The 24,244-nt window shown below is 34.7% G+C and overlaps 3 protein-coding genes across 4 annotated transcripts in view; 2 read left to right on the top strand and 1 right to left on the bottom strand.

Annotated features, from left to right (window-relative positions):
* LOC111058137 (sodium channel protein Nach) overlaps positions 1-24,244 on the top strand; it is a 475,868-nt gene that overhangs the window by 192,074 nt on the left and 259,550 nt on the right. The gene's annotated exons all lie outside the window — the stretch shown is intronic.
* LOC111048271 (uncharacterized protein DDB_G0283357) overlaps positions 1-24,244 on the bottom strand; it is a 101,706-nt gene that overhangs the window by 39,899 nt on the left and 37,563 nt on the right. For both annotated transcript variants that reach the window (XM_039440759.1, XM_039440758.1), the window contains exon 3: positions 9,623-9,998. In XM_039440759.1, coding sequence (XP_039296693.1) covers positions 9,623-9,998 — 376 coding nt within the window. The remainder of the gene's footprint in view (positions 1-9,622; positions 9,999-24,244) is intronic.
* LOC120354191 (piggyBac transposable element-derived protein 4-like) overlaps positions 21,057-24,244 on the top strand; it is a 34,610-nt gene continuing 31,422 nt past the window's right edge. The window contains exon 1 of the mRNA XM_039440756.1: positions 21,057-22,941. Coding sequence (XP_039296690.1) covers positions 22,028-22,933 — 906 coding nt within the window. The 5' untranslated portion in view covers positions 21,057-22,027 and the 3' untranslated portion in view covers positions 22,934-22,941. The remainder of the gene's footprint in view (positions 22,942-24,244) is intronic.

Below are 24,244 nucleotides of genomic sequence, written 5' to 3'. Positions count from 1 at the left end.
GATTGATCCTATTCGATCTGAGTAGAGGATTTGATGTTGTTGATCACAGCATTCTACCAAACAAATTACAATTTTTGGGTGTCTATGATAGAGCTTTAAAATTATTTGAATCCTATTTAGAGGGTCATACACAGACGGTGTGTGTAAACTCTAGTCTCTCTGATCCACTTAAAGTACCTCAAGGATCCATTCTTGGGCCACTATCATTTCTAGTGATGATGAATGATATAGAATTAAATATTTCATCTAAAGTTGTCTGCTACGCTGATGATTCATCACTAGTTACCAACGATGTTGATCTGAGTGCTCTACAACAAAAAATGTCCAGAAGTCATGGTGAGACTTCTGCTTGGCTTGGAGTGAACCGCCTATTTTTAAATAATGTCAAGACGCAAACACTGGTGCTTGGACTGAGAAAGATCAGTGATGGAGCAGAAAGTGCAAAACTTCTTGGCATAACACTGGACCAGAAGCTCACGCTGGATACCCCAGATTAAAAGTTTCTGCTCAAAATTAAGTAGGGTTACATATCTCCTTCATAGTCTCAAGGACAGTGAATTATTATTTCTAATTTTTTGAGAATGTGCCACTTCACCTTTTTTCAAAGCATGTATATGTATTGTTAGTCTTGTGGGGCTGTGCCTCAGAGGTTCAGAAAGTATTCTCGCTGGGTACGCAACTAGGTGCCACCCCAACTACTTGACACCCCGACTACTTGTCCCCTTTTAAAACCGGTTTTTAGGGGACAAGTAGACGTAAGCCATACCCATCTAGTTGTCTTCTTTCTGAGGAAATGACAACCAGTCGGGGGGACACCCTGTCGCAGAGGTGCGAGGTGTCAAGTTGTCCTTTATGGTTGTGACTAGTTGACACCTTCGGTCCAGTAGGTGTCCAGTAGTCGGGGTGACAACTTGACGGCAATGGTATATTTTTACGAGGGTACAAATAGTTGTCTATGGTCATGACAACCTATCTTCTCGACTCCACTACACAAGAAATCACCATTCCGGCTGGCTCTTCATTTGAAAGTTGGAAAATGGAGCCTAAATATCAAGTTCTATATGAAAATGCATTAAGATTCCTCATTTTGATATAAAGTCTCATGCTCTGATGTAGAGCATGAAGCATTTATGTTAAGCATTTTCCTCTCATTATTATCAATTATTTTTATCATAATATTATTTAATTTTTAATATTATATTATTTGTATTTATTTTATCAAAGTTGATTTGTCTTCAATAAATTATCTTGAATATTTAAAAAAGAAATTTCTTGTCTCATTTTTATGCCTTAATTTCTATCTCATATTTACTCTCATTGCCTCTCATATGATATGCCTGGGAATTTGAGAAATAATTTCTTTCTTTCAATATGTGCAGTAGAAATTTGTTTAAACAGTGTCTGTGAGTGTAGAGGACACAGACACGACTTGAAGATTCTCATTGGCCTTCTTATGGTCTGATTGCAATCTGAGCGCAAGTGTGTATAGATAATTATTTATACTCATATTAATTACCAGACTTCATGTAATACCTCAGTCTGATAGCTTCAACTGAACCAGACTGATAGCTTCATCTGCCATATCATTAGTGATTGAAAATTTGACTGTCCTGGCATTAGGCTCAATTTACTTGTAAACGGTGCGTCTGACAGGAAAATGACATGAGGGTGCGAGGTGTCAAGTTGTCGTTTACGGTCATACCAGTTGGCACCTTTGGTCCAGTAGGTGTTGAGTAGTTGGGGGGACAACTTGATGGCAATGGCATATTTTCACGAGGGTACAAGTAGTCGCCTATGGCCAAAATGACCATGTGTCAAGTAGTCAGGGTGACAACTGGACAGCTACCCTTCTCGCTCCAGAAAAAAGCTTTAAGAATTGTATGCGTTGTTGCTTTTCTGGAACATTGCAAGCCTCTATTTATAAAACAGAAAAACATGACAGTTTACAGCATGGTCGCTTTTAAACTTCTCCCACAGATTAAAGAATTTAGGCTCATATAGCTGCAGAACCGACATTCACAGTCATAACACTAGGAACAAATCAAAAATAGTTGTACCATATAATTGATTGAAAAGGATAGCAACCAGTCCGAATCATATATAATTGAAATTCAATAAATTGCCCATAATAGCCAGGAACCTGCCAACTAAAATTTGTAGACAGAACATAGAGCGCCTCCTATTAGACAATCCATTGTACACACTTCCAGATTTCTTTAATCCAGCATTTAACAAATATTTCAACTGGAGCAGGGAAGTACATAGCTTTAAGTATAAGTGTTCTCAATATTTGTATTGTTATGTTTTGATGTGTTATTAATTTTATTATTTAATGGCTATATTCTGTTATGTTATAAGACTTTATCCTATTTGATGTATATTCTTCATTCTATTGAAAGATTTATTTAGCGTATGACAGATACACAACAAATATATAGCTGATGAGTCTCAAATCCCTAGATATACACTGTATATTTCTAAATTCTTTGAGATGTTGTGTAGTTTTTGGTCAGGAGAACATAAGTTTGTCTGACCGCCATCATTTGCTAGTCCATTTAGTGTTACCCAATGTGCACCATGGAGGCGAACTAGCATTACACATATTTATGTTCAAAATCTGATTGCTGGAACAATTTTGAGGTTAAAGAAGGTCAAAACTCAATTGAAAGATGCTTTGTATAGATAAATTATTATACTATGAACATTTTACTATTGTGAGATTGAAACCTGAAGTTATGTATGGTATTATTATCAAATCGACGTTTCTGATAGCATTGTTATGCATTGAAGGAATAAAATTATTCTTATTCTTATTGCTGGTGGTGTAGGTCCCAGGACCATTTACTTATTGTGTGGAAGGCAGTTGCTTTACTTATGCCACAGCCTTGCTCTAGGCCAAAGAATGGCATACTAGAGCCCCACTTAGCAAGTTCATCTACACGCTCATTACCTTCTATGCCTACATGGCCAGGTACCCAATCAAGATGCATAGGGTTGCGTGTTGCAAGCCCGCTGAGTGTTTTGTGGCACTCCCACACAAATTTGTATTTGATTTCATTGGAGTCAAGAGCCTTGAGGGCAGTCTGGTTATCTAACAGGATTACTATATGCTTATTGCAATAGTGCCTGGCGATGCCTATGTTGGCACAAGCCATGATGCCCCAAATCTCTGCCAGAAAAATGGTACAGTGTTGTCCCAGACTTGCATTCACTTGTGTTCTAAATGCTACCACCTGGTGGCGCTTCCATAGTGGCCCAGTGTGCAAAGGGCCTAAGACAAAATTATTCTGAAAATATCACTTTTTGATGAAGTTATTTCATTTACAAAAATTGACCAAAAATAACTGATATAAGGGCCGTTTGCACAGTGACAGTTTTAAAAAAAATTCATTTTAAACTGGATTAAATCCGTGTCAAGTCTCATTTGCCACCAGTTGATTGAATTCAGTTTAAGCTGTGACTGTGCCCCCCCCCCCCTCAGGGGCCATTTCAAAACGAACCACATTATAACAAACTAGACTTGATATGGATTTAATTCCGTTTAGAATGATATTTAGTTTAGACTGTCACTGTGCGAACAGCCCTTAGAGAATTATCTATTTTCGTTATGGCTACTCTTCAATAGAAATAGACAATTAGAGAACTGAAGGAATCTTTTTTTAATATAGTTTATTTCTGATAGGTTCTCGTGAAATTAATTTCGTTTAAAATGAAAAAATTAAATGAAATTTATAGATTCCTTTTCACAAAAGCATAGCAAATTACAGTTTAAAAATAGGAACTAAGTTGATCACTCTAACCAGTATTTGTGGTAAAATTACAGAAAAAATAAAATAATCATCATTACTAAAAAATTACATAAATGGTTATAACTTGATTTTAAATTATACAAAATAAAATCCATTGATTTTTGAGTCCAGAATTAGGTAATTAAAAATCTCTTGCACTCCGTGAAAAATATCTTGCACAAAAATATACAACCAATACAATAATTTATCTGGAATATTCAAAAAATGTAGGCTATCATTATTATTTTTTATATGAATGTTTTAAAAACCATTACTACTCAACTTTATATCTCTCACATGTGTTATTCACGATTCTAATTATCGAAAAGAGAAAAAATGTATATGTATATAATGCTGAATCTATATATTATTATGTATCTGCTTCTTTATAAACATATTCATACTTATGTCAGTGTTGCATCAAGAAAAACTAATTCTTGGAAAGACACCAGCCAAGCTATTAAAAGTTTTAAAAAATCTGGTGTGGCGCACTCACACAACTTTCCTTGCCGTTATGAAAAATGATCAACTGACGCTAGTGTTTACGCGCATCTCAAGTCTACTATTCCAAGATCTGAGCCAGCTGGTGACAGGACAATAACGCTAGAGACACACGAAGTCTGCTATCTCTTTATAGTGAATGTTTTAATAGAATCAACAGTTTGCAATTGAATAACAACATATTCTCGAATTCCGAGCTTATTTTCAATTTTAGGTGAAAATGTTACTGAACATTAATTGTACAGTTCTTCATGCTCAATCTTTCCGCTAGAAATGTTTTGTTTGAATTGTATCTGAAGCCTGATAATTGGGAATCTAAAATCGAACTTTGCATAGATGGGGCGGAGCTCCTAAAATTTTTACTGATATGGGACTTATGACAGTTGATAGAGCTTATCAATGAATATCATTAGGTATTAATTTGATCAAAATCGTTTGAGCCGTTTTTGAGAAAATCGCGAAAAACCCTGTTTTTGACAACATTTTCGCCATTTTAGCCGCCATCTTGTATTGCATTTGATCGAAATTGTTCGTATCGGATCATTATAGTGTAAGGAACTTAAATTCCAAGTTTCAAGCTATTCTGTTAATTGGGAGATGAGATATCTAATGACATATTTTTAAAATGGCAGATGAAAAATTTCAGAATTATAAGCTGATTAAAAAAATATTCAATCAACTCAATTAGTTAGCCATTAGCCCACACTGTGGTCATTATCTTTCTCTCCCTTGATTCTTGATGTATGAATTAAATATAGAATATACGAATTATTGAGAGTTTATGCATGCAAAACTACGAATAATAGAGATCCAAGATAAGCCAGCGCTTGACTTTACTATTAATTACCAACGCCAGTGAAAAGTTGGAAGAACATTATCCAGAACTACATCGAAAATTGACTGTTCTGGATGTAGAATCAATAATTCTACAGTTCCTTATGAGTTATGACAATAGTTCCATGTAATATTTGGAACAACAGGATTCAAAAAAATAATGCCCTTCAAGTTCTACAAAATAAATGTATTTTGGTCAGATGAGCACAAAATATGCTTATAGATAATCGATTATGAAAGTTCTATGAAGAGGAGGTCATCGTAGATTCAGAACCAGTAAGTATAATGAAAAAAATAAATACGGAATTATTTATGGCTAGTTTGAACTTGTAAATCAAGAAAATTCACGTTTTCACCAAGGAATACTGAATTGAAAATTGAGAGGTGAGAACCACAGTTCTAGGCAGGGGGAATCACCCTGATTACATAACTGTTGAGTTCCAATCGATAGATTCCACAAAAAATTTTTCATGGCCATTTTTGAAACCCGGAAATCGAGATAGTTCACGTTTTTTATCATAGATTCAACAGGAAAGATCTATTTCAACTTTGCGAATGAATATGATTATAAGAGAAAGTAATATGATTGTAATTCTCTTCTCCATCCTTTTATTAGCAATCATATATGGACAATATTGTATATCATCTTAAAATATTCACTCATCTTCTTTGAAGAGGAAAGAAGTTCTTTGTATCCATGTTTGTATTGCTGTTTGGCTTTGAAAGCTGCATTCTTGTTCGAATCACATAAATGAGTCGAAAGTGACCTGCTAAGAGGGGAATGGGTCGCCAAAAACATAGGGTGATGTTATCGGAGGTTCAAACGTATTCCATAACAAAACCTTTTCTAGCTGAAGGAACATGGTGCTTTTCTCACAAGAGGGCTTATTGTCTGTCCAGTCTACAATCTGGAAGTTTTCGAAGGAAAGTGTCGAATATTCATAACAATAAGAATATCTACAACAACAGCTGACCCTCACAGCATAGTTTCTTCGAATTCTGGAGTACAGATGGGACTATTGTTTCCCTAGCCAGTTTGCAAAAATTTTCTTCAAGTGTTCCATTGAGAGAGAAGTATTTATTTTTGTAAGAAGAGGCAACATCAAAGTCGCAGTGATATCAATACATTGAATACTAGAAAGGTCTTTTATAATGAACCGGTGGAGGTGTTTTATAAACCAATTTACCTCACACCGGATATCAATCTGTAACCGGTGGAGGTGTTCTATAAACCTCTTCACCTTAGTCCGGATATCAAATTATGTCGCCGAGAATTTCTTTATACCATGACTCTTAGTTATCTTCATGGCCCAACGTGGACTATTAATTACAAAGAACTAAAATAAGTTTAGGTCTTCAAGAACTAAGAACTAACTAAAGTTCTTACTTCTTATCCTTACTTCTTTCTTATCTTACTTCTTAGACATGAGGTTCGAAAGACACTCTTGCAGTCTATCCCACCGTTGTGCACCAATGTAAACGGCGGAGAGTTTCTCCTCTCCTGTAAAATTTATTGACATTATACTACTATCAAACATCTATTTGAATCTGTGATTAGTTGGGAGCTTACAGTGTACTCGTTCATCCAAATGCACAGATTCTCAGCAATATTTAATCGTCACCTATTTTAGCAACTAATAACTACGAGCCAGAAACTTCAATGAAAAATACTTTAAGATACTTTAAAAATACTTTCAGGTTTAGACCTGATACACGAAAAAAAACTGCAATAACATTCACTCAATTTCACACTATTACAATTAATTGGCTTCTTAACACTAATTCTATTCCTATTCAAAGAGCAAAGCGAAGTTCTAGTTTATAGTAGTTTTAAATTGTGAATGTTATTCTCGTGGATGTCGATTCTAGAGAGCTATAGTGTATTATCTTGAGTCTTCGACCATGTATAGATGGCCCAATACATCCTATACATTGTCGAAATTTAAATCACCACACTTATGATTGCCGTCTGTCATGGATCAGTAGCATCTCCACCATAATTTTGTGTATTGCTAAGTATATTAAAGTATTATCGAGTATTATCAAGTGTAGGCTATTAAAGTTTTATAAAGTGTTCTAAATGATAAGATACTGAAGTATTGAAGTAATGATTTTCACAACACATCAAGATCATTATCAAACTTGCTTTACTCGGTTGACCCCTTACCCTCCACCACATTGATTCAGAAAAAAATTAGCTTCTCCACACACTCCCCCCATCTATACAAATTATCGTCAGTCATACTACATCACTAGCTTTTTTGGGACCTCCACACAAGAATTTTATTGATTTAGAGAGAACCCAAGAATTTCAAGAACGCATAGACGGGGGAGGGGGATTAGTACCCCACGAAATTTCAATTGGAGTGAAACCTAAGTATCTCATAGGCCCTATCCAAAACGATTTCAAGTACAAGCTTAGTCAAAAGTATAAACTTCAGTGAATCATCTTGAATGAAATCGGTATTCAAAAGTCTGTATCCAATACTCTGTATCTTGAAAGTCTTAAAATTTTTCTGTATCTTTAAAAGTCTTACTTTCTCATTTCAAAATTGGAGAAAACTTGGAAAGACAAATATATTGAAATATTGATATTTCAATCTATTGCAGCAGTCATCATAATATGATTATGAATATGAATTTTAATATTATGTGTAAGCTCTAATTATTAATGTTAATATTCAAAATCTCTCATATAATTATATTCAAATTAATAATTAACTGAAGAGTTATTGGAGAGTTCGGAGTAACAAAAGAAATGCAATTGCGAATATTTAGTAATTGCAAAATCATCATGGAACTTCGTGGAGCATAACCTTGGATTATTGTCATAATAATAGATTGCAACATGTGTTTCATTTTCTATCATTGAAAGTCTTCTTCCTCTTGATTTTGAGTGAACATTCCAAATCAATAGAATATCATTTAAAAGGACATTGATGATGTAATCTAAGTCGAAATTATGTTCTATCATGTTAGTGTATAATATCTATAGTATCTATTGATATAGTATCTATCTATCGATCACAACTCAATGTGAAGCATTGAATCTATTGAAAGGAACAAATTAATATTCTATTGATTGAAATTATTGTTATGATAACACGGGTGAACACACCCTCCCCCCCACTGAATTAAGAAACTCTCTCCCCCCCCCCATGTAATATGCATCCCCTGGGCACCTTGAAAATATAATCATCCATTGTAGAAGAATGGTGTGAATTTGAATACAGTCGCTTCACATTGATTTGAAAGGTTAGTGTGAGGAATTAAAAAATAAGTTGGTTGAGACCCTCAACTTGACCCTTAATTTGAAATGAAATATGAAACTAATAATTGCTAATTTGATCAATAAACTAATTAATCAATCTCCAAATAGAAATGTTATATTGTTTAAATTTCACCAGATGATATCAAGTAGAAAAATTGAACTCAACTTCCTTTGCATTACTGTATCAACTCGAAATAAGTTGATATTTTCCTTAAAAAAAATTATTTAGCCTTAAAAATCGATTTGATGAATGGTAATGTGGGAAGAAATGCCATAGTAATCTATTAATCCATCAAATGAATATTGATTGTTTATAGTTCACTTCTAATAGATAATTCCCCTAGAGTAGAAACATAAGAGCTTTTTGAGTACAGCTTTTTTGAGTTACTACAGTAATGATCTGATGTTGAGCCAAGCTATTTCTAGGGAAGAAATCTTGCTGTAGGAATCCATAGGGAAATTATAGTTTAGAGTTTCTATTGTTGGTAACACTGATCACGCGGACTCGCGTGCGTGAGCTTTAACTTGTTACTGTGATGGTGTAGAACTGTACAGCGCATGCGCAATGACGTCATTATACGTCATTGATGACGTCATTATACTAAGAATAATTCGACCAGTGCGCATGACTACTATTTCTATTTCGGCCTTCTGCGCATGCCCGGTGACGTCAAAATGACGTAGCATACTAAGACAATTTCGTACTAAGAATATTTCGGTTCAGCGGCCTTCAATTCCAAGTAAGAGCTATCATTGGGAAGGCATAGGCATTGTGGGTCTATATCTCTTAAAGGTCTTTGGTTTGCACAGTCAAAGCTTAAACTGAATTCACTCAGCTGGTGGCAAATGAGACTTGACACAGATTCAATCCAGTTTAAAATTTAATTTAGTTTAAACTGTCACTGTGCAAACGGCCCTAAGAGTTATTTTCGGTAACATCAAAGAGAACTTGAATTCAAGCAGGAATCTTGACTAATGTAGATACAGCTTTCAATATAGAAATTATTGACTTATCAGATTCAATCAACACAAATATTGAAATCCTCAAAACGTCAATTCACTTACTGCTATTTGGCGGTAACAAATTTGAATACTTTGAATAATCTGAATAATAAAAAATACTATTTGAATAATCCAGATAATTTGATACTTGATATTTGAAGGAGTCTGGTCTCCTGGATTATGAACTAAAGGCTATTGATGACATACATGATTCGATTCTACTCACCAACAATTGCAGAAGTTGCACTGGGCAAAGGTGGTCCTGTATTTTGTCGTTTTGATGATGATTGCTGCTCTGATTGTGCTGGTCTCTTATTTTTTCCTCTGGGTTGTTGTGGTGGTTGGTCTTGTTGTTGCTGATGTTGTTGTGGTTGGTTTTGTTGTTGCCGATGTTGTGGTGATTGGTTTTGTTGTTGATGATGTTGTGGTTGAGGACTCACAGGTTCCCATGGTTTGACTCCATGTGAGCTGTGAAAAGGTGAGGGGGGACTTTCGTTACCGGCAGAGTAAGGTTGGGGTGATGGGAACCTTTCTGAGGGGGACGCAGGTCGAGAAGGACTACCTTGGTAGTTGCCTGAGTTCCACCAGTATCCTTCAATACCCTGCAATTGAGACAAATTCAATTCAATTGATCAATCAAAATTTTTATTTGTTATTGAACATATTTCATACAAATAGAGTAACTATCCAGGTATCAGCATTTAGAAACAATATAACATTCAAATAATATCTATATTCAATATATCACTCAACAAGATACAATGTAGGTAACCTTATAACAATAATTAACAGAAACAATATAGTAAATAATAGATCAGAAAACCAGTAAGGAATGACTAGGAGAATTATGCATGACTAGAAAAATTAAACTTTGGCTAATGATGATTTATTCTGACCAGCAACCAAACTCTACAACGCACACGTTCATAAAAAATATATTAATTTATAATTATAAAATATAGTGGCAGAGAACTCATTCAGACAAAACATACCAATTTCAGTGGAGATTTTCACCATTATCTTATCTATATTCAAGATTATATTTTATAAAAATCTGGTGTGGTGTGGTGTTCCGGCTACATAGTGTAACCTAGCTTCATAATTCCCTTTTTCTCCAGACACTGGAAGAAATATTGGGCAGGAACATGGGTATTTTGCAAAACAAGGACGTTGCAAGCTGTGTAAGACTGGGTACACCAAGGTGTATTGCACAAAATGTGGAGTATGTCTTTGCTCAGTCCCAAACAGAATGTGCTTCAATGATTACCATAGATAAAATAAAAAAATCCAATAGGCTACAAGGAACAACTTGTTCTACAAAAATAGTAAATATGATAAATTAGTAAATTTATAATATGATAAACCCCAATTTTCAGTTTTTAGTTTGTTTCATATTATGTAAGTATGTATCAGTTAGTTATAAACATAATAAATAAGTTAGTAACCAAAATATAGTTTTAAAAAGGTAGGAAATTTATGATATTCAGAACCTTAATTTAAGTTTCAATTTCACGTTTTTATATTATGAAAATATGTTTCAGTTATGAATATAATAAATAAGTTAGTCACCAAAATCTGGTTCTGTGTATCACATTTTTGAGAATCCATTTTACTACACTTGAGAATTTTATTATGTGACTTTCATTGTTATAATGTTGAAATCAAAAAAAAATTATTGATTAGGAATGATTCCATAATGAAATCATTCACCTTTCCTTGAATAAAGCATGATGAAAGTACCATTGATTTTTCTAATGCAAAACCAAAATTTCTTACTATACATATTTGAAATTACCCAAATGTCCCAATGTTGTTTTGAAACAACATACCCCTAGGGACCCCTGGAGGGTGAGAAAAATTTGGGAAAAATTATTTTCTCATTTTCAAGAGTGTTTTGAAACATAAAAACACCAGAATAATTTTTTCATCTTGTTTTTTCATAAATTGGGATAGAAAGGGTAAGAGCATCGGTCGCACACATAACTTTTTTTGGTAGCCTATTCGAAGCCTCCCTGAATCTTCCTCTACAAGAAAACCAGACTCCCAAGTATAATGTTTATGCTTTAATATGATTATTTGGAGTACTCGTTAATAAAAGACTGTAAGACACTTGATTCTTTATTGACTTATTACTTTTAACTCACAAAAAGACTTTACAAAACTATACTGCCTGACTGGCATAATACAAAGACTCCACTCCATTGCTTTTCTGACGTCATGGGCAGGATGCCCAACACTAAACCAAGTAGCAGTAACCGCTGTCTATTTGCAGCCTACATATGTCTCAATATCGAATAGGAACAAGGTGAAGAGCAAAGGCAGATAGCTCAGATTTATTGATAGGATCAGTCTATATGAAACCCTATAAAGTGAGATCTAGCATATGTGGTTTGGAAGCAGTGCTGGAAAAACATGAACTGCTTATTTCCTCAATCCCATTTATACTGGGGGGGTGATTTCAATACTCATATTGGGGAACTTAACAAAGGTTGAAAATAATAGCTTGATCAATACAGATATTTTTACCGAGAGAAGTTCAGTAGATAAAGTAATTGATAATAATGCGTACAGACTTGTTGGCCTACTAGAAAAATACCCTATGATAGTACTAAATGGTAGATGTCGAGGAGATAGTCCTGCTCAATTCATTCATTTAAGTAATAGAGGTAACAGCACTATAGATCTCATCTGGGTTAATATACAACTAGCCTATATCAGCTTAGATATGTCAATCACAGAGGAATTACCAACATCCGATCACATTGTGATAATGTGTACATTCTGTTTACAGTAAATTGTTCCAGTTCCAATCGTAAATTGTTCCATTACATGTCTAGTGCAAAATGTTACCATGGAACACCATTTCAAAATCGTTGGTTCAAGCTTTTGGCGTGCACATATAAAGTTGATTTACACTGAAATGTGTCGTTTTCTAGCTGCGTGAATGAAGAAAGGCTGTTTTACAAACTTACCGTCTAGAAAAGTGTGCATTTCTTTTATTCCATTACTTTCAAATTTTCCATACAGAAAACTTCACATAAGACAATTTCCAATAAAGACGTTATCGTAAATACTAGACTATACTCATGACAGACATTCATATACTCATAATAATTGATTATATGACAAACAAAACGACATACTTAAGACATAACCGATAGTATTTCTTATATTTCTTCCACTCTCATTGATGTGCCTTTCAGCCTTGCACAAGCACTAAGAACCTCCATTTTCTTTTTATAACTGAGAAACTTGACTATTAAGGGTTGATTAGTGTTTTTCTTTCCATCTAGCCGGTGTGCACGTTCAATATCACTCACAATCAAATGAATCCACCTTACCCCATTTATTATTCCTCTCATGAACGGTTCACTGTCCTGCCATGTTTCACCATGATATTCACTTATACCAAAAAATAACAAATTTGAACAACAAATTTTTATCCTTCTAGATAATCCACATATGAATGAAGTCAATTATTTTCTTCTTCAAGATCCCTGAAATCTGTCTTCCTTCTTGTTATGTTCATTTGTACACCCGTAAAACTAAGTTGAAGTTTTTTTGCGACTCCTTTATTTCTGGTATCATATTTTTTATCACTCACTACCTGAATGCTGTCCAACTTGGCACATATATTGATATATCATCTATGTTGGTAACTGGCTCCGACGGACCTGGATTTTGTTCCATTCCTCCAATCAACAGCAACATCAGGATAACACTCAATACCATAAACATATTCAAATAAAAATATGTCCGAATTCCACTTTTCACAACCGAATTCATTTGAAATACGGAAATAATGGCAGACAAACCAATGCACGCCCGGTACTGCTCCAACAAAATCATTATCTGAAGATAAGATGGAGCTCTCTCAAAATACGTCCGATCGCTTCCAAAGCTCGATAGCAACTCTATTCAACAAATTCAATCCAATGTATTCACTCATCAACAAAATAGAATTCCAAAAATGTATTCACGCATCAACACAATACAATTTCAAAAAATAGTTATTTGTATATATAGAGAGAAAAATACCGCTTTTTCACCCTGAGGGGTGAGATTGATTTCCCTAAGATCGAAATAGTTATTTGCTGCACCGAAAGAAACGTTTATGCACGAGCTGTAGGCGAGAGCGGAATGATGGTTTCTTGAATGCAGCAAAGAAACTTTGTGCAGGTATTGCACATTAAATTTTTCCCACAGTTACCATAGAATGTGAAAAATCAGTAATAGATGGTGAACATTTCCTATACCAAATAAAATGTTTGTCTGTGCAAATCTTTAGTATTTTTAATGCTGATAATAAATATTGCAACCATTCCACAACAGAATTATTTCAAATTCAGTCTTAGTGACAATAGAATGAATATTATAAAGTTATATGAGATTCAATTATAATAATACTTCATCTACAAGAAGTCATCAGCAAGTGTAGAAATGGCCATTTCACTTGTCTGGATAATATATGTATTTTGAGCCATCAATGAGCCTCACAAATGTTATATTTCACCTGTGACTAACAGTTTAATATTCTCCCATCTGAAAACACAAAAGTTATGCAGCAAAACTTTGCTTATACTTAAAGGGTGACCATTAATTTGTTTTATTGATTAATTTGTCTATGCGATCAAAGCTCTAAGCTTGTTTTAAATTTTCTATTAATGTAAATAAATAAATAAGTTAATAGGCCCAGGACTGATCAAGGATTAGGCTAGTGATCAGCCTTCAGGACAGACTTCTAACCTGACCATTCTATGAAATTTTCATGTGTACTATTTATTCCAGTTCCAAATATCCTCAATTTTGAATCTCAATGATATATTATACACATTTAGTGTGAAAATATAGTTCCAGCTTGTTTTTTCTTGTAAATACGTTAGTAAACGTGTTTATTTGGCCTTTCTGCTTTTCTGACCAATCGCCCAGTAGCCGCATGAAATGTATGATCAAGGTTATAGGCCTACTGCATTATTTAAAATGTGATTAAATTATATTATATAGACATTACATTAACCTGAAATGCTGAACTTCAATCATTCAAGTCACTGTTGAGTAAACAATATTGTAAATCCAGTGTTTTTGATTATGGTATTCAATAACATCTATTCTGTATTCTGTTTCTAATTCATCAAGGGCATTAATTGAAGTAGTTCTACGAAAATGTGAGTAGAGATGTTTCGGGGAGTTGAAGAATTGAATAAATTTTATTTGAAGTGTAAATATTTATGTTTCAAACCTAATGGATACATTATTGTTCTGAAAATATAACCTTAGTATCAGTAATAAGAGTAAACCAACCACAAAAGTAAATGAAGATATAAAACTACTTGATTCCTTGATCATAAAAATGGTCAATAAATGTTTCCAATGTCTTCCAGTTAAAAATATAGGCATCTCACACATAAAAAATCGTTCATGATAACTTGAATAAAAATAAAATACTGATATTGAATACTATCAAAACTTCTTGTTTATTTACTGTTTGTAATTCAATATCTCATGGTAATAATCAGCTATTTTACAAAAATTTCCAGCCAGCAACATATTCAGGTTTACCAACATTTCTCTAACTTTGCTGCAGTCTACCGTCATAAAGCGTGTTAAATGCTGTTTGTGTTGTTATGTTGCAAATTTGGAGTGTGACAAAGTTTTTGCTGCACTCAAATCTACATTCCCGCACTGGGTTTGGGAATAAGGTATTTTGGGTACTATAATTGATTGAGCATTTTTTCTGGTAACTGTGGGAAAAAACATTTTTCACTCATGAGATGTACACAACATTTCTTCTCCACCTACCTACATTTTTATAAAAACTGCGAATAAAATAATTTCAAAAAACTTACATGGCCAGTAACAATGTGTTACAACATAACCTAAGTAGTAAACAGCTGGCAGTAATCACAGTTCACTGCCCAAGGTCTATAAATACAAGTCATGACACTCATGTTCGGTCATTTTATGAGGTCTTTATGGTGGTACAGTTGAAAATTCAATCTACTGTAATTCAATTTGAACAAAACAGAATTATGCATTATAAAAACAATATTCTGGTTAAGATAGTATGTGAATTCAGGTTTCCAATTTTTTAATAATGAAATTTCAATTATAAATGCTTCAATTATTCATTTATTTATTATTGAAAATTGTTTTTATTATTGTAACTCAAGGATATATTATGATTCATAAGGCTACCTGTTAGATTTCGTCTCATATTTTAGCCAGTTTTATGGTCGTCCATCTTGTTTTTGTAATATTTGAATCTACCGCTGCTACAGTCCACGGACAACATTTCACTTGTCATGCGATCTCTGATGTCACAGTTTCATTGAAACTGTTTTGTCAACCAGCAAGCAAGTAGCGTCACTCTCTTTGTACAGCCATACAATGTAACATCTTAGTTTAACGCGTCCATCTTGGGAAAACTTTATCCTTTTTCATCATTCATTATGTCCTAGTTTGTGTGCTTATTCAATAACCATTCAACACATTTATCATCAGTGAACGTTTTTCAACCATAATTTCTATGAGTTTAACATACCTTTCGGGACTTTTCTACTGAGCGTCCCTTTTGCAAATCACGCCATGCTTTCTGCGTACCACGTTTTCAATTATTCATCATATTAGTGTTATGAACTGTAAGTAATTTCAACATTCTTTTCCACCATGAATTCTACATGAACTTTCAACAATTCTCAATATGAACTTTTGATTCATTGTTTATCACTTCAATTTTACTGAGCATCAGTACACATTATTTAGCGGTTACATTCATTCATCTTGTATGCTCATAGGAGATACATTTTCAACTTGGGAAGTCTTGTGCAAGTGCAGCTTACCTTATTCAACATTTCAACTCAGGAAATTTGCGCAAGTGCAGTTTGCCTTTCATCGTCAACCGCTACTCATTTTTAGCTACTCAGTCTTAGCTACTCATCATTTATTTAGTCGAACTTTGTCAATCTCAATTCTTACTGATGCCAGTGATTTCATTTGTCAAGAACAGTTTATCTCGTTTTTCAAATATTTATTCACTGCAATTACATCAACTTTAGGACATAACTTCAAACATTAATTTATTCTACTTAACTCATGGTGGAACTTTTTTCCAATTAACATTCAACCAGTGAAACTCATTCAATTTGTGAAGTGCCCATTCGTTGTTATATTCATTATCAACTTTAATATCGGAACAGTCTCAATTTTCAATATCTCAACGTATTCAAGTCAAGTTCTCTTCCGCATCAGTCACCGTTTATCAGGATATAGTCGAGATATCTTCATTGTTCAACTCCTATAAGCCCAGCAGCTGTCTGCAACTACAATGTACTTGACAGGAGTCAAGTTTCATCCACGGATTTTGAGTCACCATAGGCCTATCACTTCGGCAACACATCATTAATTATTCAGGGAAGTCTTATTCTAATATTCACATTTTTGTACTTACCCTTTCAGAGGCACTGTGTTTACTGGTAGTCTTCATCCCATCAATTTGTTCCTGATTAACTTTTTATTCCTAAATAATAACTATTTAAATACTATCAATCATTCGATTTTTTATCTTATATTATTATTACTTATGTGTTCTACATATAGTAATATTCCCCATGTAACTTGACATGCTTTAAGCTGTCATTTCCCAGCCCGCTTATGTAATACAATATGCTGAGCTTCGTCTCCTTTCAATAGACTATTGTATTTGGTATTTTTCAACCTTTTCTATTTTTAATTATTAATCAAACCTTCAGTTCTGGACAGACTTTCTGCTCCTTCTGCATACATTATAGCCAAGTTGCTATATTTGTCCTCTTTCAGTGTTACATAGTCAACAGCTTGAAAGCTTCAGGTACGATTGGATTCTACCTAAACTGAACTCCTAGTTATCATTTTTTTTTGAAATTAGGTAATTGTTCATATTCATATAATTTTTGTACTTTCATACCTTTAAGATTGCTAAGAATTTGCAGGACTATTATCTAGGATTTTTTGTCTCTCGACTGATTTTATTAGTCAGGTTAGGATTCTCATCTTTACTATCATTTTTCAAGTATTTTAAATTTTATTCATTTAAACATTGCTAAATTGTACGTTCAATTCAATCATTACTCGATGTCATTATTGTTCTATTATTAGTTTCAGCATCAATATACTCTATTGTGTATTTCAACATTAACATTGAAATCCCAACTTTATTTTTGTATTACTCAATCTTTGCGCTCACAGAGGTAACATCATTTTGAAACATTGTATCATTATTCTTAAACGTAGTAGCAAAAAGTCTAGGTACAATAAACAACTTGAGTGCATTCCTTATTCTTTTTATTTTAATTACAACTACATTAATTTTAAGCATTCCAATAGTTACATTCAAATATCAGCATTACATACGGATAATAAGAAACTTATTATATATCACTCTTCAATTATTAGTCATCATTATTGCACTACTTTTGTGCATTCTACTTGTGCTCAGACGCACATTAAACCAGAGGTATTTTTTCGGATCTACACATTCAAGGTATTTAAATCTGCTCATAGCAAATAATGAAGAGCTGTCAGTGCCTAGATCAGATATAAATCTCATCTATACACTCTCACACAGTCCACTACCTTGCAGATTGGCCTTACAACCCGATCTACTGACAGTCAACATTATTTCTTGGTCCTCGTCCGGGCACGGATCGTCTGACATCCTGTGGTGATTCGTAACTATTTTATTGGATTGCTAATTTTCAAGTTTCTCTTTGGGTACCTTAATTTTTTCAAGTCCTCTGTAGTTAGTTGAATATACCCAATACAGGTAGAGCAGTCAGCGTCCATGTTTATCAACTGCATTCTAGCATACATTAGTTTTGCATCATTCTAATAATACTCGTATATATTTCAGTATCGAAGGGTGAACCAGCACTGCGGCCAGAAAGGTACACTACGTTGTATCGGCGCAGTGAACAAGCCAACCTGTAAAAACTGTTCGTGGACCCAGACCTGAGCGAGAGCCGATTCCAAGCACAGAAGCATTCAGAACAATGCTGCACCTCGCATCTTGCCAAGTCTAAAGGCAATTCATCTGGGGACCGAATCAGTCGCTGGCTATTTAATTTGTAAGACCGAACCATTTATCAATTCTGTAAATTCATTTTACCGACTTACCTTTTGTAATATCTTTTCTCTGTGAGCATCATACATTGTTTAGGATTACTATTCAATTTTCTTCTGTCAAGAGACTTATCTATTCATCAATTTACTTAATATTTTTAAATGCATTGAATTCATGCAAATATTAATACTTACCACGCATTTGGTGCTATCTTGACAAGCAATTTTCATTGTGCAATTATCACTAATTTTTTACGCAACTAGTCAACAAACCATTGACGACATTCATTTATTTCAAACAATCAACCGATTAGTTTTCATTGACAATTTCTATAATCAACCATTGTGTACTTATTGTGCTAGTTATTGTGTTACATCGTTTTATTACGTCCATTCAACATTATATTCATATATATCTATTCTTATATTACTCAAATATTTATTAATTTTTTCAAGTCTATATATATTTTGTACAATTCAGTATGGAGAATCCAAACGACTCGCTTGTCACCCTTGAAGGTGAAGTTTCTCAAGGTGAGGTCAGACAATGTCCATCTCCCACCATTCCTAACAACCTTGACACTATCAATCGGCAATTGATTCATTAATTCAAGATGGTGTTATCAAAGAAATTCAAAATCGTGATGACTATTTTTTAAGCTGAAGATCTCAAACAAGAGATGTTAATGCTTAAGAAAAATTTTCATAGTACTACTGAAAATCTTTCCAACAAAGGTTTGCCTGTTGACATTGAATTGTGCCACCAAATTCGCCAGAATTTTGGTACTGTTAACTCTGTACTCTCCAATGCCATATATGAATATGAATTGAAAACTAAAAGAGTAAGTGAAGTCAGCTCCCCATCTCACTCAAATCACGTTGATTCTCCTCACATGGTGAGCGCTCGTCTACCGGACATTCCATTGCCAAAATTTGACGGCAGTCTCAGCGCTTGGCTCAATTTCAAATCGACCTTTACAAGTCTTGTTATCAATAACCGTAACCTTGATAATACATTGAAATTTCATTACCTGCGTCAAGTCCTTTCTGGAGAAGCACTTAACAGAATTTCTAATTCTCCTCCTGGAGATTTTGAGTTAGCATGGGAACTCTTGACTCAACGTTACGATAATTCATTATTAATTGCCGAAACTCATATTTCAGCCATACTCAACCCTCCTAAACTTGACTGTAGATCATCCCAATCGTGGAGATTATTTATTGACAATCAAAAGACAAATATCTCTGCTCTTGAAGCCCTTGTGCTCAATATTAGTGTGAAAGATCTCATTTTTATTTTTCTCACTGTGTCAAGATTTGACAATGCTACTATTAGAGATTGGGAGAGATTTTGTTCTACCAAATCTCAACTTACCATTGATTGCCTTTGGGACTTTTTAGAGTCGCAACATAAAATCGCACAAGCACTGTTGAGCTCATTCAACAGCACATCAGTGCAACGCAATACGCCGGCTAATAACCAGCCTAGCACCAGTCGACAACCATCACAGCCCAAAGCCAATATCATGAATTTCAACACTTCAAATTCACCAAATGTTTTCAACAGAGCATCAACTTCTGAGTGTTATTTTTGTCGCAATGGCTCTCACAACATTTTCAATTGTAATCAACTTCTCAAAATTCCAACTTCAGAGCGAACCTCTGCTGTATTGAAAAAATCTTTGTGTGTCAACTGTATTCGGCCATGGGATCGAGCTCACCAATGTCAAGGTTCCTGCAAGACGTGCAATTTACGACATCACACGCTACTTCATGGGTCAAGTCCTGTCCCTAAGAGGTCCAACTATGTCACAACATCGAACCATGCGCGCAATCCAGTGAAAAATCTGTCGCAGAGCATGCAGTACTGTGAGTATAACATACCTCATCAGTCATAACAACAATTAAGGTATGATAATCAATACAACCAGCCATCGCAAATGTCACCAGTGCATCCAGCATCAATGAACTCCAATTCAGCAGTGCCGATGACACACATGGTTTCACCTGCGCCGCAAATGTCAACTAGCCTTGTCCAGCAGTTGCCGACTTCTAGTAATGTTGTCAATTCAATTCCCTCTAGACCTCAGTCATCAAATTCTGAGGGAAGTCGTCAATTTGATTCATCTCAATCCAGTTTGCAGCCTGCCACAAATGTTGTTGAATCTCACAATCAGACAGTCAGCTATGCCCACAGCGCACCACAAATCAAATCCATTGATAGCAGACGCACTTGCATCATGCCTACAGCCCAGCTGATCGTCTTTGACAAGAGTGGTCAAGCTGTAATTTGCCGCACACTCCTCGACAGTGGCTCTGACAGCTGTTTTATCTCACGTCAATTTGCTACTCAACTTCAATTACCCACTATTTGTACTGGCAGCACAGTTCACACTGTATCTGGCAGTAATGCTACCTTATTGAATTTGTCATCTTTAAGTATTCACTCACCTGACCGAACTTGGTCAACTCACATCGATTGCATTGTCACAGAGAAAATTGTTCCTAGTGTTCCACCATCTGGACTCAATTTTTCAGATTTCAATATCCCCCCCAATGTCGTTTTAGCCGATCCTACCTTCTTCAGAATTTCAGGAGTGGACATACTCTTAAACGTTGATGTCTACGCCATGCTTCATTTACCTGGTCAGATTCGTCTGTCCGAAAGCTGTATTCTTCAGAATACCAAGTTAGGTTGGGTAGTCTGGGGCTCCATTCCTGCTTATAAATCATCTGTCACCCATCAACACATTTCCAATTTCGTTTCTAGCATTGAACATGTGTCCAACGCAGACATCTCTAAGCAATTGGAAAAATGTTGGCAAATTGAAGAAATTGATACTGAATCCAGCACGCCAGCACAAGGACAATGTGAATCTTGTACAAACAGACAGACAATTCTCACAAGATAACCCTACTGGAATCAGCTCCAAAATAAGAGATATAGAACAGCCAACACCTTACAAGCTGTTCAACTAACTTTTCTCAGATGAACTTTTGGAGCATCTAGTTTTTCAAACCAACCTGTACATGACCCAGAAGGCACTTCATCCCAGGCCGCCCAAAAGTGCTAGAAGGAAGGCTGAAGAAGAAGAAGATGATGATGATGATGATGAGGATGAGAATGGCAACAAAAAAATCACTCCAACAACAATTGAAGAATTAAAGTTATTCCTTGGAATTAATTTATACATAGGTATAAAAAAAATTACCCAGCTATAGAGACTAATGGAGCACTCAGCCTGACCTGCATAACAACCTTGTTTCCAGTCTGATGCCCGTGAAACGTTTCAGTCAGCTCCTGTCTCATCTTCATGTGAATGATAATGAGATGATGCCAAAAAGAGGGGATCCAGACTATGATAAATTGTACAAAATTCGGCCAATGTTGGACATCTTGTCAAAGACATTTTCAGACTCTTATAACCCTCATGAATGTGTTGCTGTAGATGAATCCATGGTAAAATTTGAGGGATGATGCTTCATGAAACAATTCATGTGAGATAAACCAATAAAACGAGGTTATAAAATATGGATGATGTGCGATAGCTCAGGATATAATCTCAAATTTGAAATCTACACAGGAAAACTGAAGGACACAGTAGAAATGGGATTAGGTGAGCGTGTTGTCTCTCAATTCTGTTCAAGTCTTGCTGGAAAAAACCATATTGTGGTGATGGACAACTTTTTCACATCATATCCCCTTTTTTTGAGATTGAAAGAAAATAGTATTTCAGCTTGTGGAACGGTAAATCAGGCAAGAAAGCATTTACTAAAGCTCACAGATGACAAACTTCTGAAAAGAGGAGAATTTGATTGGAGTGTTAGCAACCATGGTATTTCTGTGTACAAGTGGAAAGACAATAAGTGTGTGAACTTGATGTCGAATTACCATAACCCAAATGATACATTATCTGTGCAAAGAAGAGGAAAGGATGGAACAAAAATCAGTGTACCTTGCCCAGAAATTCTCCCTGACTACAATGGAAATATGAATTTTGTGGACAATTTTGATAGGTTGAAAGGTGACTATTGCATCGACAGAAAAAGTAAAAAGTGGTGGCCAAGATTATTCTATCATTTTCTTGATTGCTGTGTTATAAATGCGTTTATAATGCACAAGGAATTAAACATGCAGCAGCTTTCCAATAAAGATTTTAGGAGGAATATTTATATGGACATGTTCTCCAGTAAACTGAGGGAGAAAATTGGAGCTGAGAAACCGTTTCCAAAGCCAGTGCTGTCAGTTGTGGAACGTCGACAACATAAGCCTTTTGTTCCTGCAAACATCCGTTTGGAAGAAAATAAACATTGGGCAAGATGTGCAAAATGCAGCACATTGAAAAAACCTGTGCGCACCATCTGGTTTTGTATAACTTGCAATGTGCCATTGTGTCAGAGAAAGGACAAACCATGCTTTGATGACTGGCATTCAAAGTAATTTTATATGTAAGTGATATTTTTTTTTATTATGCTATTATTTTTTAATAATTCAGAATTCTTATTTCATATTCTAAATCCCCATTCACTCAAATGTCCAGTAGAGCTGGTGCCAAAAATTAAGGTGATTTTCTAACAGACAACAGCTGATATAAAGCATCAATGGTTTCATTCGATTTTGAAATCATCAGCTGGGCATAAATTATAATTCTGATAGTCTATATCAGCTGTTTTAGAGCACAAGCCACTGACAAAACCACCTAAATGTATGGCTTCAGCTCTATCAGACTTGATACAATATGTGGTCAGTGTAAGTAACCATGTTTCAAGTATAAGTATATGTTATTTATATAATTTATATAATTATAATAATTTAGGTAATTACACTTTTTTAATGTAATTTGATACTTTTGTACTGTGCCCCTCTAGCACATTAAGTGATGAATTTTGATGCCCTTCAAAGAGTTAACAGAACTGAAATTCTTTGGTTGCTCCCATATAATAGATCTTGAGTGAATTTGGCAATTTTTTTTTAGATATAATATGAGATTTATAATATGAAATAGTTATAAAATATATAACTGAATAGTTATAATATAGAATAGTTGTAATATGGAATAGTTGTAATATATTTGTATATTTATAAATATTTATTTATTTTTCATATGTATATATTCATTTCATTTGTCTATTTAATTATTTATTTTTTATTCTTTGCCAAATTCACTTTTTTGGGAGAAGTTTGTGTGTGTGTGTGTGTGTGTGTGTGTGTGTGTGTGTGTGTGTGGTGTGTGTGTGTGTGTGTGTGTGTGTGTGTGTATTAATATTTTATTAATTTATTTTATTAATTTTTAATATTTGGGCGTGATACTTGATAGGACACTTTCATTCAAAGAGCACCTAACAAAGACAGCAGAAAAACTAAAAACCCGAAACAATATTATGCAAAAACTTTGCGGAACATCATGGGGAGCTTCAGCATCTACATTACGCTCTACAGCCCTAAGCCTTGTCTTTTCAGCTGCTGAGTACTGTGCTCCAGTCTGGATGAATAGCTCTCATGTTCATAGGGTTGATGTTCAGCTAAATAACTCAATGAGAATGATAGGTGGTGTTCTAAAATCTACCCCTGTGGAATGGCTCCCGGTGTTGAGTCACATCCCACCCCCAAATCTTCGACGCATGAATGCCCTTACTAGAGAGTACAAGAAGATACAGGAAAATCGAAGCCTGCCAATACATGAGGATATACAAGATGCCAATCAGAGACATCTGCAATCTCGTAAGCCACCGGTTAGGACGGCAATTACAG

This window comes from Nilaparvata lugens, chromosome 14, assembly GCF_014356525.2.
Source record: "Nilaparvata lugens isolate BPH chromosome 14, ASM1435652v1, whole genome shotgun sequence".
Classification (NCBI taxonomy): domain Eukaryota; kingdom Metazoa; phylum Arthropoda; class Insecta; order Hemiptera; family Delphacidae; genus Nilaparvata; species Nilaparvata lugens.
Note: the sequence above shows the minus strand (reverse complement) of the source record. Positions and strands in the feature narration are given on the sequence as shown.